At 34.0% G+C, this 17166-nt stretch overlaps 1 protein-coding gene across 1 annotated transcript in view; it reads left to right on the plus strand.

Annotated features, from left to right (window-relative positions):
• The window catches only part of LOC111057874, a 195662-nt gene that overhangs the window by 166704 nt on the left and 11792 nt on the right, over positions 1-17166 (plus strand). Inside the window, exons 4-5 of the mRNA XM_039439440.1 lie at positions 13122-13209; positions 16457-16542. Coding sequence (XP_039295374.1) covers positions 13122-13209; positions 16457-16542 — 174 coding nt within the window. The remainder of the gene's footprint in view (positions 1-13121; positions 13210-16456; positions 16543-17166) is intronic.

Here is a 17166-nt window from a genome sequence, read left to right on the forward strand (position 1 = left end):
AGAAAGCTTTTTGGGAGAGGGGAGTGTATTTTATCAAAATGGCTCCTACTATGCTACTATAAGAGTCTAATCGGTCTCTACAAACTAAATTATTCATTCCATTTATTAATAAAAGCTATCAGTCTTCAGATTGATATGAGTCTGGAAGCATTGTAGAATTTTAAGACATTTTCATAATAATTTATCAGAATTGAATTAGCTTTCATGCATTCAACCAAGTCTGAGTAGGATGTTATTTAATTTAATATATCACTAACAACATTCACTCTACTTGAAATGTTTCGTTAACAAGCTTATTCGAGTATGAATATTCATGTTCACGTATCTATTTTGTCATGTGTGTGAGTCATGATTATTTAATATAATATACCAGATTTCAAATGAGTATACCAGAATACTTATTACGGCTTCAGTCATAAATTATCAATAATAATCTCATCTCATATTTGAAATAGCCTTCTGGAAATTCACGATCCATGCCCATACATCACACACCCATCATAATATATGTATGACATATTCACATGACAATTACATGAACTCTGCCCTCATATTTTATGACACAATAATATGGAGCCATAATTTCTGACCGCTTTTCATAAGCGGGTTATCGTCTCTTGGAAAACATCCGTCAAATAAGGAGCTCGAAGTCAGATGCCTTTCCATCTCATAAACGTTGACCTCCCATTTTATGGTGATGGACTGATGATGATCCATATTTTGATCGAGGTTATTAATGATTATGGCTGAAAGGCAATAAGCTGGATTATGAGTGTTATTTCACCCAAACTTTTCCGTCGATCATGATTGGTCGTGAAATGGGTAAAAAACAAGTTGAAAAATCTGTTGAATGGGGTAAAACTTTGGTTGAAATCATTTTCAAATATTCATTATTAGAATAAATATCATGATCATGATATTCAGTATATCATGATCATGATCTGGTTATGTTATTCAGTATCAAAATTTGGGAATAAAATAGATTTGGGCGATGCCTGTTATTCTTTCCCGATCATATTTATATGATTTGTAATTGTATCCGCAAATGAATAAATAAATTAATGAAAATGTGAAGTTGGTGGTAGTATAGGGTGAAAGTTCATCAATCCCCATATATTATGCACTATCTTGGTTATGTATCGACCTGTCGGAAACGTATCAACTATTGGTTTAAGCTCGGAAAGAAGCACATTATAGAGATGCAACCATACATCAATTCTATTGAGGATTTTGTTACATGATGGAAATTTATCTGGACCATGAGAGTTGTTGCTCCACATGGATGTCATGCTCCACTTCAAATTTCAAGATATACGTACAGTCAATTAACATTCTCCACGTTTCATTAATCATCTCTCACTCACCCTAAACTATTGTTTAAGGTTAACTCAAACTATGGACAAACTGATAATAATGGAAATTATTCCTTCTTCATCTTTTCTCCTCGCTCTCGCTTCAACCAACTCGATATGATGTTTCAGAACCACATTTAATCTCATAATAATAATAATAATAATTTCTCTGATTGCCAATGAATTATAAACAGAGGAGTTTATTGACAAAATAAATACATAATAATTGTTATAACAACACTTCACTCACATGGACTACTGTTTACCAAATTGATAAAAAAATATACAAATCTTGAAATAGCCTTTATTTTTAAAAACTTAAAATAGTTCACCAACTAGTTTCGACCCTAACTTATGTCATTTCAAGTTGAAAAAAACGAAATATAATTTTTCATCAACTTGAAAATGACCCAGTTATGGTCGAAACTAGTTTTGAACTATTTTAAAGTTTTTTTGAAAATAAAGGGTACTCCAATATTTGTATATTGTTTTTATGAATAATTATTATTATATTATACATACTAAAGTAGCTAATACTAGACTCAGCTCTAATTATGATAATATGTGTCGGGGTGATCAATTAATCAATTATATACCAGTGGAAGAACCTGAAGTAAGATTATGAAAGAATCTACCAAATAAGTGAACTATTTCATCCTTCTCCCGTTCTGCGATATTCTTAGATCACTTACTTTATAAATGGGAGGCTCATAATTGAATACATCCTAGAGTACTATAGTGTGGTCCACGTTATAATGGCAGTGTTTGATTAGCAATGGTATTGCTATCCTTGTCTATCATTCAACAGAACGGATAGCGCTATCTCTTTCTCGCTTCGCTCTGTAGCCAGATCATCTTTTAACAATGTAGGATTAATAATTAATAAACTAAATATTTCATCTTGATTATGAAAATTCATTATGGGACAATTATTCAAAAGTATAGTTACTTGCTTAATGAAACAGGGATGGGGACAAAATTATTGGAATAACTGTGATGATGAGAGTTCCTTGATATAGAGGAAGAACAACAAAAGTTATTTCGAAAATAAGAAGTAATAGGTAGATTGGTTGAGAGATATTGTGGAAATGAATTGCAAGAGATCAAAACTGAAGAGGAGGAAGGAATAGAAAGAGAGAATGAAAGAGAGAAGAGAGAGCAACTAATAGAAGTGAAAAGACATATACAGCCGTGAGTTTTCACCTTGAGCCAGTTAGTAGTTGTATTGTGAGGGGTTTCATTGATAATATTGCTGCGGAGCTAATTTAGCTCAGAGCAGAACCAAGACCCAATATTCAACACGTCCAACTGTCATCATTCCTTGTGAACCACATCAATGCTCCCCATTTAACAAATGCTGACAGTCAAACGTGGATCTCCTCTGTCATGAATAATCCAGTTTGTGTTCACTCAGTTGGTCTTGGCCTCAGATCTCAGAGTTATTATTGGCTGTGATTGCGTTGTGGACCTCAGGACTCAGGATTCGTCTTCTGAGAATATCCATTCACTCAGTTCTGTCAAGTTTTGATTGGGAAGTTTGTTGTGTTCCATAAACTCCATCGACTCTGGAGTTGTAAGGGTTAATTGATTTTGTTTAATTGATTCAGGGATTGGACATTGTGAACGTTCCATAGGGGCAAGGAGATGAGAATTCTTGGAATTTGTTGGTTGATGATGTTCTACTTTGGCCATTCTCACTCTCTAGTAATAACTCAATTATGCGCTTATTCCACTATATTCATTTGCTCAATATTATTGTGAAACTCTACAGTCTCTATATGATTCATCATGTTATTTTTCTCTCACTAGTTATTATCTTCCACTTTAGAACGTAAGTTGAATTTTGTTTTGTTGAACACATGGATTATTATTGAATATAAGTCTTTAAGCGCGGGGTTGGGGAGGTGGCTGCTCAGCATTGGACATGATGCCAGCGAACAATCAATTGGGTCAACATTTATATTTATTGTCAATCTTAGTTTCTTCTTTACCTTAATCTGAAATTTCCAAAACCACCCTCTTACTTTCTTCTCCTATACTTCTGGATAACATAATGATAGGTTCTGAAAGGATATAATTTTCATCTGCACACAACAAAATTTATTAACTCATGAGTTACTCTTATTCATTAACCCATGATGTATAGTACTCCATAGTGTGAATATAGCCGATTATTTTTTAAGTAGTTATAATTTAATACAGAAATTTTACTCAAGTTTTAAGTGCTATGCAAATTGTTTTATATTGTATTGTACACGACCTTCCTTACACACAGACTCGTTCTAGGTGAGGAGTACTATTCTTTAAAATTATTGTAAAGCTAACATTCCAAATGTTTGTAACATGTTGCTTTCTGAGAATAAAAACTTCTTCATTCATTCATATCAAGGAATCTGAGTCTCTTTGATTTCCCGACGACACAACATTCAGGATATCATCTCATTGGTGATTAGCGAACAAAGATAAATAGTTTGAATGATCAAAAAAATTGCGGTATTTTCTACCACAATCTTGTCAGGAAAGCAAAACTAGCATGTGATTGGTTGGAACAGGTACACAAAATGGCGTTGTATAACTTCAACAGCCAATGAGAAAGCTTTTTGGGAGAGGGGAGTGTATTTTATCAAAATGGCTCCTACTATGCTACTATAAGAGTCTAATTCGGTCTCTACAAACTAAATTATTCATTTTATTCATTAATAAAAGCTATCAGTCTTCAGATTGATATGAGTCTGGAAGCATTGTAGAATTTTAAGACATTTTCATAATAATTTATCAGAATTGAATTAGCTTTCATGCATTCAACCAAGTCTGAGTAGGATGTTATTTAATTTTAATATATCACTAACAACAATTCACTCTACTTGAAATGTTTCGTTTAACAAGCTTATTCGAGTATGAATATTCATGTTCACGTATCTATTTTGTCATGTGTGTGAGTCATGATGATTTAATATAATATACCAGATTTCAAATGAGTATACCAGAATATTTATTACGGCTTCAGTCATAAATTATCAATAATAATCTCATCTCATATTTGAAATAGCCTTCTGGAAATTCACGATCCATGCCCATACATCACACACACATCATAATATATGTATGACATATTCACATGACAATTACATGAACTCTGCCCTCATATTTTATGACACAATAATATGGAGCCATAAATTTCTGACCGCTTTTCATAAGCGGGTTTATCGTCTCTTGGAAAACATCCGTCAAATAAGGAGCTCGAAGTCAGATGCCTTTCCATCTCATAAACGTTGACCTCCACATTTTATGGTGATGGACTGATGATGATCCATATTTTGATCGAGGTTATTAATGATTATGGCTGAAAGGCAATAAGCTGGATTATGAGTGTTATTTTCACCCAAACTTTTCCGTCGATCATGATTGGTCGTGAAATGGGTAAAAACAAGTTGAAAAATCTGTTGAATTGGGTAAAACTTTGGTTGAAATCATTTTTCAAATATTCATTATTAGAATAAATATCATGATCATGATATTCAGTATATCATGATCATGATCTGTTGTATGTTATTCAGTATCAAAATTTGGGAATAAAATAGATTTGGGCGATGCCTGTTATTCTTTCCCAATCATATTTATATGAATTGTGATTGTATCCACAAATGAATAAATAAATAAATGAAAATGTGGAGTTGGTGGTAGTATAGGGTGAAATTTCATCAATCCCCATATATTATGCACTATCTTGGTTATGTATCGACCTGTCGGAAACGTATCAACTATTGGTTTAAGCTCGGAAAGAAGCACATTATAGAGATGCAACCATACATCAATTCTATTGAGGATTTTGTTACATGATGGAAATTTATCTGGACCATGAGAGTTGTTGCTCCACATGGATGTCATGCTCCACTTCAAATTTCAAGATATACGTACAGTCAATTAACATTCTCCACGTTTCATTAATCATCTCTCACTCACCCTAAACTATTGTTTAAGGTTAACTCAAACTATGGACAAACTGATAATAATGGAAATTATTCTTTTCTTCATCTTTTCTCCTCGCTCTCGCTTCAACCAACTCGATATGATGTTTCAGAACCACATTTAATCTCATAATAATAATAATAATTTCTCTGATTGCCAATGAATTACAAACAGAGGAGTTTATTGACAAAATAAATACATAATTGTTATTAAAACACTTCACTCACATGGGCTACTGTTTACCAAATTGATAAAAACAATATACAAATCTTGAAATACCCTTTATTTTTAAAAACTTTAAAATAGTTCACCAACTAGTTTCGACCCTAACTTAGGTCATTTTCAAGTTGAAAAAAACGTAAAAATGGAATGTAATTTTTCATCAACTTGAAAATGATCCAAGTTAGGGTCGAAACTAGTTTTTGAACTATTTTAAAGTTTTTTAAAAATAAAGGGTACTCCAATATTTGTATATTGTTTTTATTAATAATTATGATTATATTATACATACTAAAGTAACTAATACTAGACTCAGCTCTAATTATGATAATATGTGTCAGGGTGATCAATTAATCAATTATATACCAGTGGAAGAACATGAAGTAAGATTATGTGAAAATCTACCAAATAAGTGAATTTTATTCTTCTCCCGTTCTGTGATTATCTTAGATCATTTACTTTCTAAATGGGAGGCTCATAATTGAATACATCCTAAAGTACTATAGTGTGGTCCACGTTATAATGGCAGTGTTTGATTAGCAATGGTATAGCTATCCTTGTCTATCATTCAACAGAACGGATAGCGCTATATCTTTCTCCACTGCCATTATATCGTGGACCACACTAGAGCTCCAGTACTTTTAGTTCATGGTACTATTAAGTCCATGTGACTCTCAGTTTCAAATCTTAAAACTGCAAAACATTCCGGTAAAAAGTAGAGCAAATTCCAGTACAAGAATACGTCCTATTACATTCTAGTGGAAGAGCTTCAACTTGGAAAAAATCGTACGCGAAAATTTCAAGGTCTGATAGAACCTGTCTGTCTATCTTTTTGAACGGTTCTCATTTCTTCCGATTAGGTGAGGTGTTAAAACTATTGACCTGCTTCCTTTCCACGATTCTTTCACGCTCCTTTTCACTCCCTTCTTCCGGTTATTCTACTCCCTCTCTCGACCACCACCACCCCTCCTTACATTATCCGTTCGTGGGAATACAGTGTCAGATCACGTGATATTTCAGCACTCCGCCAACACGCAAGGGTTTCAAGGGCTGCTGCTATCAAGGACTATATATAACAAATTGAGAGTCATGTTAGTCTGTCTTGTTGACTTTGAGTGAGAACCTTCAAGCCCTGTTAGAAGTTGTCTGATAGCTTGTTTGAGTAAATTCATAGATGCTATTCTTGTAAATCTTTCTATTCTTCAGGTGATAGGCGGACGAATCCCCATATAACACCACGGAATTAATAGAGATTATTCTCATAAAGAAGTATGAACAGTTATGGAAGAAGATGTGGTAACTGAGTGAGAAATGTTGTAGATTAATGTTCAAGAACTGGGTCAAACTATGTGAGAAGAAATATTGATAAGAAGGAGACAAAACTACCCGTATTAATAGGGTGGAATGTTTATGTACAACAGAAAATACCTAGCAAAATGTGTGTAACATAAACAAGTAATGTCAGTAGGAGTAGAGTTTTACAAGCTACCCCATTAAACGGTAACAGTTTAATTGCACATTTCTCTGATTGGTACAATTATCATTCATCATCAATATTATAATGTTTTCTAGCCTTCACAGCTTTCGGGATCTTTCAAGGTTTCCGATCATTATCTCAGGAAACATATCTCTGATTGGTACAATATTATTGAACAACATCCTCAATTACCTATATTATTTAGATCATTCCACTATATCATAAATATCATATTTCACTATATCACAAGTTTGAATTCTGCATTATGACCATGACCCAGAAGATTCTATTTAATAGGTATAGATTGATTGCTTTCCTAACCCACGTGAATCCTTCTCACAGCAGTTCTATCCAATATTTTCGAGTTAAGTTTCTACTGATTTGGATTTCGACTCCTCCATTGCTGGACACTTGACAACTGGAAATACCTGACAAATTCAGATTGATTGTTCATTTGTTATTCTAAAGTTATTGCTTTCAAATTGAATTTGGAAAATATAGAGTTTCATTCCTCACTAATTAAACAATAATTATCAATCTATTTATTCATTGATCAATTCATTCAAAGGATAAATGAAATACAATGAGAATTGAGGAACATACATTACAAAACTTCTATTCCTCTATTTCTCCGCACTTTAATGAAATGGTATGGATAATTTTATTTTCGATTAATTGTGAAGGAAAATTTTGTTTGGATTCGTATTTGGAAATTGATCAATCTGATAAATTCAAAATTGTAGTGAATACATTTTTTTGGACTTGAAATTGTGTGCGAATTAAGTTATCATTCCAATCTCAGACGCATAGTCTTACTGGGGGAATTCCACTCAATCAATATGTTCTTTCTACTGTTTTTGTAAAAATGTGATTCTTATTTTGTTGAATATCAAATATAAATATGTACATGTATTGTATGCCAAGTGGAAATAAATGAATTGAATTGAATTGAATATATATTCAAGTTACGTAAGAAACATAACCTTTAGACTGTGTATTCCAAATTAAGGTTTGAAGCAGTTTTGGGCAAATGCCTGTTGTTTTCACCTGCATTGTATTTGCATATGAATTAATGAGAAAGTATTTTGCTTCTATACTATTTGAGTATACTGGATCTTCAATCCCAAAATATATCGTCATGTATGATTGATCTCCAACACATCCTCTCAGCTTTCCACACGGTTCACCAGCCTTGTACCCTCTACACTAACCTCTTTCACCAAAAATACCTTTTTATTCTCACACGGTGTCCGAAATCCCATTTCCTAAAAATCCATCTATGTCCAGTCGGAGAGAGCAAGAGCAGAATGATGATGGAGAAGGAGGAGAGAAGGAGGAGAAGGAGGAGAAGAAGGAGAAGTAGGAGAAGGAGCAGAAGGAGGAGGAGGAGGAGAAGAAGGAGAAGGAGCAGGAGAACGAGAAAGAGGAGTTGGGGGAGGCGGAATAGGAGGAGGAGCAGGAGGGTTTGGAGGGGTAAAATAGAGAGTAGAAGAAAAAAGAGGAGGAGAAAGGGAAGTAAGAAGTGGTGGAGGAGGATGATGAGAAAGAGGAGGTGGATGAGGAGGAGAAAATGGTGACAAAAGCGGTAAGAAACGATGATGAGGAAAAGAATAATGATGATAAAGAGGAAGAGTAGGGGGAGGAAGAGGTGGTCAAGTCGGTGAAGGAGAAGATAGAGGGGAGGATGAGAAGGAAGTGTTGGAGGAGGAGTTGGAGAAGGAGGAAGAGGAATGGATGAGAATGATGAGGAGGTCGATTGGAAATTTTCCGCACCATGGATTTGAATTAGGTCGTGTGATGGATCGCATATGTGATACATTCACACATTTCACATCAGCACATTCCCATTTCTTGTATTGCCCGCTTATTGTGTCCATTTTCCCGCGATACATCATGTATGCCATCATGTATCACAACATGTATCATACATATGCCTCACTGACCCATGAACATTGCTATGATGGGTAGGCTGCCACCAAGCCTGTTGCATGTATAGATGGATGCACCTTATTTGAACATCACTTCAATCCGCATTTTGAAAGTGACACTATCCCACGTCCCAAAACATCATGTATTATTTCAAGCGATGGTGAGCTTGTGATACTTTTTGAGGATGTTTTTTTCGTTCTACATCAAAATAAAAAAACATTTTCTTAAACTGTGCACGTCGATACAGCGAATGTATTGTAATTTACATATGGATATTAAAATAAGCAATATCCATATGTAAGTACTTTATACTTCCGTCCTTCATCCGTATTTATTTGTCTATTTCCCTCAACTTTGCCTGGTTCCCATCTTCCTCCACCGTTGATTATTCATTTGCTGCTCCTTTTTTCTCCACTATCTGACCATTCTCTTCTCCGTCGATACGTTTACTCACATTCAAATTCAAATTCATTCATTTGCCATAGAATAAGACATAATGATAAAATAAATAGGCCTATTCTAACTTACAAAATGGCACTACCGGCAAAGAAAACTTGTGCGCCGGCAGTGAGTTCGAACAACTAGGTACAGCAAACATGTCAATAGAAAGAAAAAGAGCTTATTCAAACCACTAGAATATCATTTTCCTTTTTGGCTGAGTTGCTGAGGATGATGTCCACATGAGCTCCAGGCTTGTGCGTGGGTAATGAGGTGGAAAATGATGGGAGATGAGTGGAACTACAGCTTCAGGTCGATTCCGAACCATCGGGAAGCGATTTTCATAAATGGTTCATGTGGTATTAGAGTGATCACACTTACAAATGGATTAGCTGAGAGATGAAACTAAATTGTACTTATCGATAATTCTACCTACTACATCATCCCCCTTCCTATCTATTACTATGTAATATCTCATCATATTACATTTTACTATACTGTGGTCCACGTTATAATGGCAGTGGATAAGGATAGAAGAATAGCAATGCCAATTCTCTGCATTAATTAATTATATTTCTACACCGTCAAAAACATAATTTTCATCGTTGTGGACCTAGAAAAGGATAATACCACCGGCTTTGTCGAATGATAGACAAGGATAGCAAAACCGAAGTTGATCAAATACTGTCATTATACCTCTAACGTGGACCGCACTATATCTATTTTCACCCTTCACCCTTCATTCCATCTACCCATTCACTCTCTACACATACTTCAAGGTCCGTCTTCGAAAGTATTCTCTTTTATTCATAGTCCTACCTTTCTCAATCTCCTTCTAATTTTCATCCATGTATCTCCCATCTTTCTCTATTCACATTGCTTGACTTTCCAATCTCTGATGCACATTCGCAAATCAGTCTCGTGCCACTCTATGTATCTCACTTCTATGATATGTGCATTCCAACAGCAATAATACAGCGACCAGTCTAAGCATCTCTCTCCTGTGATGTGTTCGTTTTGACAGCAACCCATAACACGATATTGCACTCAACAGTCGCTTCGTTTATCCATGTTGACCCCTCCTTGCAGATCGATTCCCTACTAAATCTGTTGTGAAACCTGTCATAATCTTCAAATCTTTCCCCAGTGTCAAATCAATGTATCAGCTCTACTTGACCCCATACTCAATTTCAGCTTCAAATTCAGTTGCAAATTCATTTATTTAGATTCCCAAACAGATAATAAACCTTTGGGCTCTTTTGTTTCTGGAGGAGATAGTATGATTATTCAGATCGAGAATAAGATGGGAGGATGAGATCAGAGATGATTCAATAAAGATGGGCTATAGAGGATCGAGAAGATTGATTGATGGCAGAGGGGCTTGAAGGAATGTTGTAGAGGAAGACAAAGTCCACCCTGAGCTGTTGAGCTAAAGAAAAAATATGATTATTATAAAAATTTTCTATGTTATGTGAACTCAATGGACAATGAAAAAGTTTCAAAATCAAATCAAACTCATATCAGTTTCATAACAACAACAACGTAGACATTCTCATTTTCATTTAAACTTTGTATTGTACATATAGCACGGGGTTATATAGCTCATGGAATAATAATTAATATCAGACTAGCAGGTAACCCGTGCTCCGCAAGGGTCTGTTCAAAGCACAAATGGATTGAATTTAGTTTTATAGTTATGCGATATTGGAAGTATTAACAACTGTATTAATTCACAATATAAAAACCACTTGGGCTTCCAACACAGGTTAACTTTGTATCGCAAATTGAATAGGTTTGTTTCAATAATTGAATTACAAATTATTGATTGATATGAATGAGAATACGCCCTCGTAAATTTCAAGTTTGATCAGTTGAGTAGTTCAGACGTGATGATGCGTCATTTGTGAATTTCCAATCAGTTCTTTCCTTTATTATAGTATAGATGAGCATATTAATCCCATCCCATATGGGAATGTTTCTGCGATAGCCTATAATGACAGTTTCTCGAAAAAATGATACTTCTGCGATATAATGACCTATATCACGAAAATACTATGGTCATTAGGACAATAATTATGAAGTGTTTTCTGCTGAAACAAACTAAGCCTATATTTAGTGCATTTTTTGTTGTTCCCATAAAAATGCTTCTATAAGAATATCATCCACAATATTCCCATTGAATAAAAAACAAGTAGAATAATTGATGGTGGATTCAAAATGCGGAAAATGAGGTGTATTTTATCTGAGTGCTATAGGTTGATAAAAGTTAACAAACACTAGTTTTTGAAAACTTTTTTGATTAGCACGGCACAGTCAGTTTTGTGAATTTTTAAATCCTGATTGTGTTGTAAAATTTGTCAAGGTCATGATTGTCATGATTTTCATGATTGTCATGATTTATAATAATGAATTATTTTTTAATAATGAATTAATTTGAATTACCTCAATATCAATACTAGACAATTTCATCCTGTCCTAATCTGCTTATTCTAATTTCAACTCTATTCTCTTCACGAATTTGATTGCTATCTGTTGTGAAATAAAAACATTAAATGGTTTTTGAATATTCATTCCGAGATCGTGAAGAATACAAGAAGAAAGTTGAAGATGAATGTTTTTCATCAATTCATATTCTCAATCCACAGAACTTACTCCATTTCCAAATGACTTCCTATTATGTTATATTTTCCATGCATGGAAAGTTATGTAGACACCCACCCAACCAATACTATTTCCTTGCAGACTACATTAGGTGATTTGTTTTTCACGCAAACATACAAACCCATAAAGTTAACAAACAAAAATCTAGAATATAGGTATGAAATAGTACTAGGTGACCTAACTAGTGAGTTATTTATGCGTGTATTCTAACAGCCACTCACATCTTGCTAAGCCAACCAATTAGGCTAATGCAGTAGCCTACTAATCCGGAGTTAATGTATAGTCACCTTCTCCACCTCATCCTCCACCTACTCCTCCTCCTCCTTCAACACCACCTCCTCATTATCTTTTCCCTCTTCCTTCTCATTTCCCTTCTCCTACTCCTCCTCCTCCTCTTCCACTTCCTCATCAATCCCATCTTCCTCACATTTCTCATCTCCCTTCTCTTAGGCTTTTTCTTTCTCATTAACGTACTGTCCTCTATGTTCTTCAGCTTCTTCATCATCTCTTTTCTCATCTTCCTTTTCCTCCGCACCCACCTCTTCCCCCTTCTCTTTCTCCTAGCGTGGTCATGTTACCGACATGTTTGCGTCAAGCCTAATAACAACTGATGAATATGGTCTGTAATCTATCTATCTTCTTCTTCTCCTACTCAGACTCATCCTCCTCGAACTCTTTCATCTTTCTCATCCTCCTTATTCTTATTTCTCTCCCCCTTCTTCTTCTTCTTCTTCTTCTTCTTCTTCTTTTCTTTCATATTTTTCATTTTATCACGAAATTGTGTACCATATAGAATTTACTCAGAGACAATCTGGAATGCAATAGAAAATGAATTCTTCGATTCTATAATCATCCTCATCGAATAAATTTATATTGCTTGGTTCCATGATTCTCAGGTATATTTCAATTATATCAAGCTTTCTTGAAATGTTCGTGTTTTCGACGATAGACTCTGACAAACCTATATTGTCCTCAAAGTGGTGATAGACCATCGAATCAAACAGAAGTTAACACTGAATCTTGTGAAACAGAATCAATCTCTTAATGTAATTCTTTATTCCCTTTCTTTGTTTCAGAACATCTCCATCCTCGTCATGCTGATCTATTCGTGGCGCGTCAACTCGAACTTCAGGAAACAGGTGGACTTGCAGGATGTTTACTACGGTAAGTACATTCAAATTTATCGATTTCAAATTATTCACACGCTGAATGAACAATAAATTTCAGTTTATAAATATGTTGGACTCAAAATTGGACAAACATCATGAAGTGTAAACATAACCTTGTTTTGGGCAATTTCTATCTCAATTTGGGGAAAGAACAGTTTTGGGCTTCAAGCCTGTTCTTCCTTCCCCAATCATCCATAGTTTAGTATGGTATTGTAGCCTATGTATCAATGTATAAATGAATAATAATACAAATTTTCAAATCAATATAATGCAAGAGGAAGGTTGCAAGCTGACAAGGACTAAAAGTGACAACAGTGTTATTTGAACTAAAACTTCAAGAGGATAATGAAACAGAGGTTCATGATCAGGGGATTGTTGAGAAGGCGATTTTGAACAGTATCACCAGAATAATATGAAAAATGACAATGAGCAGGAAGTAGGATATTACACCTGAAAATCCTGATGTCAGAAGAACATAAAAACAGTGACTCAAGTACAAAAATATTAACAGAGGTACACAAAAATATTATGAGGAGAAAAGCATAAAAAGTATTATCGATAGTAAAACAATTTACAAACATTATACATGACTATTCATGAATAGACTATACTATACATTGTATTCTGCATTATGAAAATGGATTTACAAGACTCATATTAACCCTATCTGTAGAATTTTCATTGACTATAAAGGTTCTTGAAGTTATCATGTACCCCGCTGTAGTTTTCCAGGTTTTCATTATCGATGGTAAAACAATTTACAAACATTATACATGACTATACATGAATAGACTATACTATATATTGTATTCTGAATTATGAAAATTGATTTACAAGACTCATATGAACCCTATCTGGAGAATTTTCATTGACTATAAAGGTTCTTGAAGTTATCATGTACCCCGCTGTAGTTTTCCAGGTATAATATATAGGTACCGGTACCTCGATCAAATTTAGCTACTCTCTCAAACAATTAGACTATACTATACATTGTATACATGATTATGAACATTGAAATTACAAGACTCATATCAAACTTAACTGTAAATCTCCATTGACTATAATTTATTGAAGTTTCTTGAAGATATCATGTACCCCGCTGTACTCATCTAGGTCAATATATAGGTAAAGGTACCTCGATAAAATTCAGCTACTCTATCAAACTTTTTCCAATTTCTCCACCCTAAGTTGGCCACTTGATCCTCACAAAATGCCATCTTGCCAAGTAGCCTGGCAGCCACCATTAATTTAACAAGTTTGGCCTTTCAGTGAGTCCCAATCTAAACTGTCAGAATCTCTTATGAGTAGCATCAACTCTTTTCATTCAACTTATGCTGACAGTTGTCAGAGAATTTCAGCTAGTGAGATCCACTTTCATTTGTCAGCATTTCTTATGGAATAACATCATTGCTTCCCATTCAACCAATGCTGACAGCTGAAAGTGATTTTTTACCAGAGCCATCTGAAATAGGATAAAAAGTCAATATTTGTGAAGCCGACGCGAGTGGACGAATTAAGTTGATTCCGGGTTCGGTCTGGAGAGGTTGATCTAATCAAGTTGGAGTGGCTACGTCATAATAAAGTTGGAATTGGAAAAGGTTTGAAATTGATGTTGAAGAGAAGAGATGGATAGATGATATAGCTAGTGGTGAGACTTGAGATAGAATTCGAGATGAAATGTATTGGGGGTTTCTGATAATTTACGCAAAAGTGGTGATGGAATTGACATCGAAAGTGATGTTGAAAGTTGAGTTGAATTTGGAAAGGACTGTCATTGGAAATTCAGTTGTAATTGGAAGTAGATTCCAGATTTTGAGTCGAGTTGAAACGGGGAAGAGAAGTTTGGAATGAGATGAAAATCAGGAGTGTAAGTTGATGTTGATAGTAGAAATACTGGTTATCAAAGGCTAGTTGATATTGAAATTATTACTGGAGTTGACAGTTACAGTCATGTTGGAATTGAAAGTGGAGTTGAAAACAATATTAAGTTGGAGCAGGGTGAAGTGAGGATGTCAACCAAGAAAGTAAATTAATTCAATTTATTAGAGATGATTATGTGCTGAGAAGATTCTTGATAAATTACAATAAAATATATATTGAATGGACTCTGCAAAAATTTATATGCAATCTTTGAAGAGACAATCTCTGCAGAATTTTTTCAACATTGATCTTTTTTTTCAATTAGTGCTCTCCAGTTGAAAATTTTAACGTTTTTAACATTATTCATATTTCAGACCATGAAATATGCAAAATACTCGATAGAGTTTTGCTAGGATTTACAAAATACAACTAGGATAGAGTTGAACTACATCTAATATTCGGATACAAATTTTTCATTTGAACTTTAATATTGTATAGAGGAGAAAAATTTTAATTCCACTCATATTAAGGGAATAAATATTCGACAAAATTCAGTTTAAACTGAAAATTCAATCAAAGGAGAAGTAAGAAGAGATCGAGAAGTTGAAAATTTCTCAGGGAAATCGTTATTCACTCACATAGTAGGTTACTTCCTATATCTGTTGTTGGAAAACGAATTAGTTCCTACAAGAATATATTACTGTTTTATTTTGTCATTTGAAAAAAACTATTTCCCACGTAAATTACAATTTCATTTTGTTATTGAAAAAATTGAATCTGTATTCAATGACTGTTCTAGGGAGCACCACCTTTCAAATTCTAACACTATCCCATACTGAGATTCAATAACATTTTCTGGTGAAAAACGTAGGTAATCAATACTGGAAGGAATTATCAATGTTGAATTTTCACTTTTTGCTTTTGGAAGAAACGACTAGCAGTCAGATATTTTACAATAAATGAATAAATCACTCACTGTGACATTGAAGAGTTAAATTTTCCTCATAAGAAGTTCGTCATTAGCTCTGATGACATCTATTCACTCACCTCATCATGATGACATGAATGACATCTGAAAATTCTTGAAATCACATCCGTGAAATTGATTCCACATCTGTGAAATTGAAATACTATTATTTTTTCATCAATTCAATGTACAAAATACTACGATCAAAATATAACTAATATGACATAAAAGGAAAACTATAGGCTCAGCCTGTACTATTTCTCTTCAAAAAAATTGATGAATAGTTAAACAACATTAAACGTTGTCCTAAGGTTGAGGTTATGAAATCACACACTTATTCTCTTTGAATATTTTTCAATTCATTAGATACCATTCTTATTCTTATCAGTAATAAATAATTTGTTGTATGTTTCAGGAGTTCAAATCGCCTACTTTGCAATCATTGGAACCCAGCTATTCATGATTATACTGAGCGCTCTGCTGCTGGTCGGAGTTCTGAAGGTAATATGATTTTCCATTTTAATTTCAAAAGTTCGTGATGTCAGTTGTGCTTTTGTTCAATAATTTTTCCAAGTCTTTTGATAATGATAATTCTTTATTGACAGAATTAATATATCTTACAACATTCATAGTGATATAGCATGAAATCATTCTATCAATTCCTAAGAATAAGTTCTATTTTCGAACCAGAATTGATTAAAGAAAATATAAAACAAAACAATTCAAATACACTATTGGCATCACCCAACGAAGGAAAAATCCTGTCCGCTGAGTGAGAGCATCAATTCAAACCAAAATCAATCTAACATGAATCAAAAAAGAAACCAAGCGTTTTAATAAAGAGGAAAAAACAATATATTACTGATGTCAAAAAAAATGTCTTCAACGATTCAGTCAATGACTTCCGTTCCCATCCTTCGCCCTCCCACAGGGAAAAATATCACTTTTCAAGTTAGACTATTTGAAATTTAGTTAATTGATCCTGGAGAGTGGAAGGTTATTTCAAAATCAAAGTCAGAAGTTTTTTTAAAATTATTGTAACCCACAATAATGTTATTTTGTCACATATTCTCAGAATATTGGCTTCGTTTGTATCGAATGATAATACATATATCACAGTACATT

The sequence above is a fragment of the Nilaparvata lugens genome, chromosome 12, assembly GCF_014356525.2.
Source record: "Nilaparvata lugens isolate BPH chromosome 12, ASM1435652v1, whole genome shotgun sequence".
In the NCBI taxonomy this organism is placed as follows: Eukaryota; Metazoa; Arthropoda; class Insecta; order Hemiptera; family Delphacidae; genus Nilaparvata; species Nilaparvata lugens.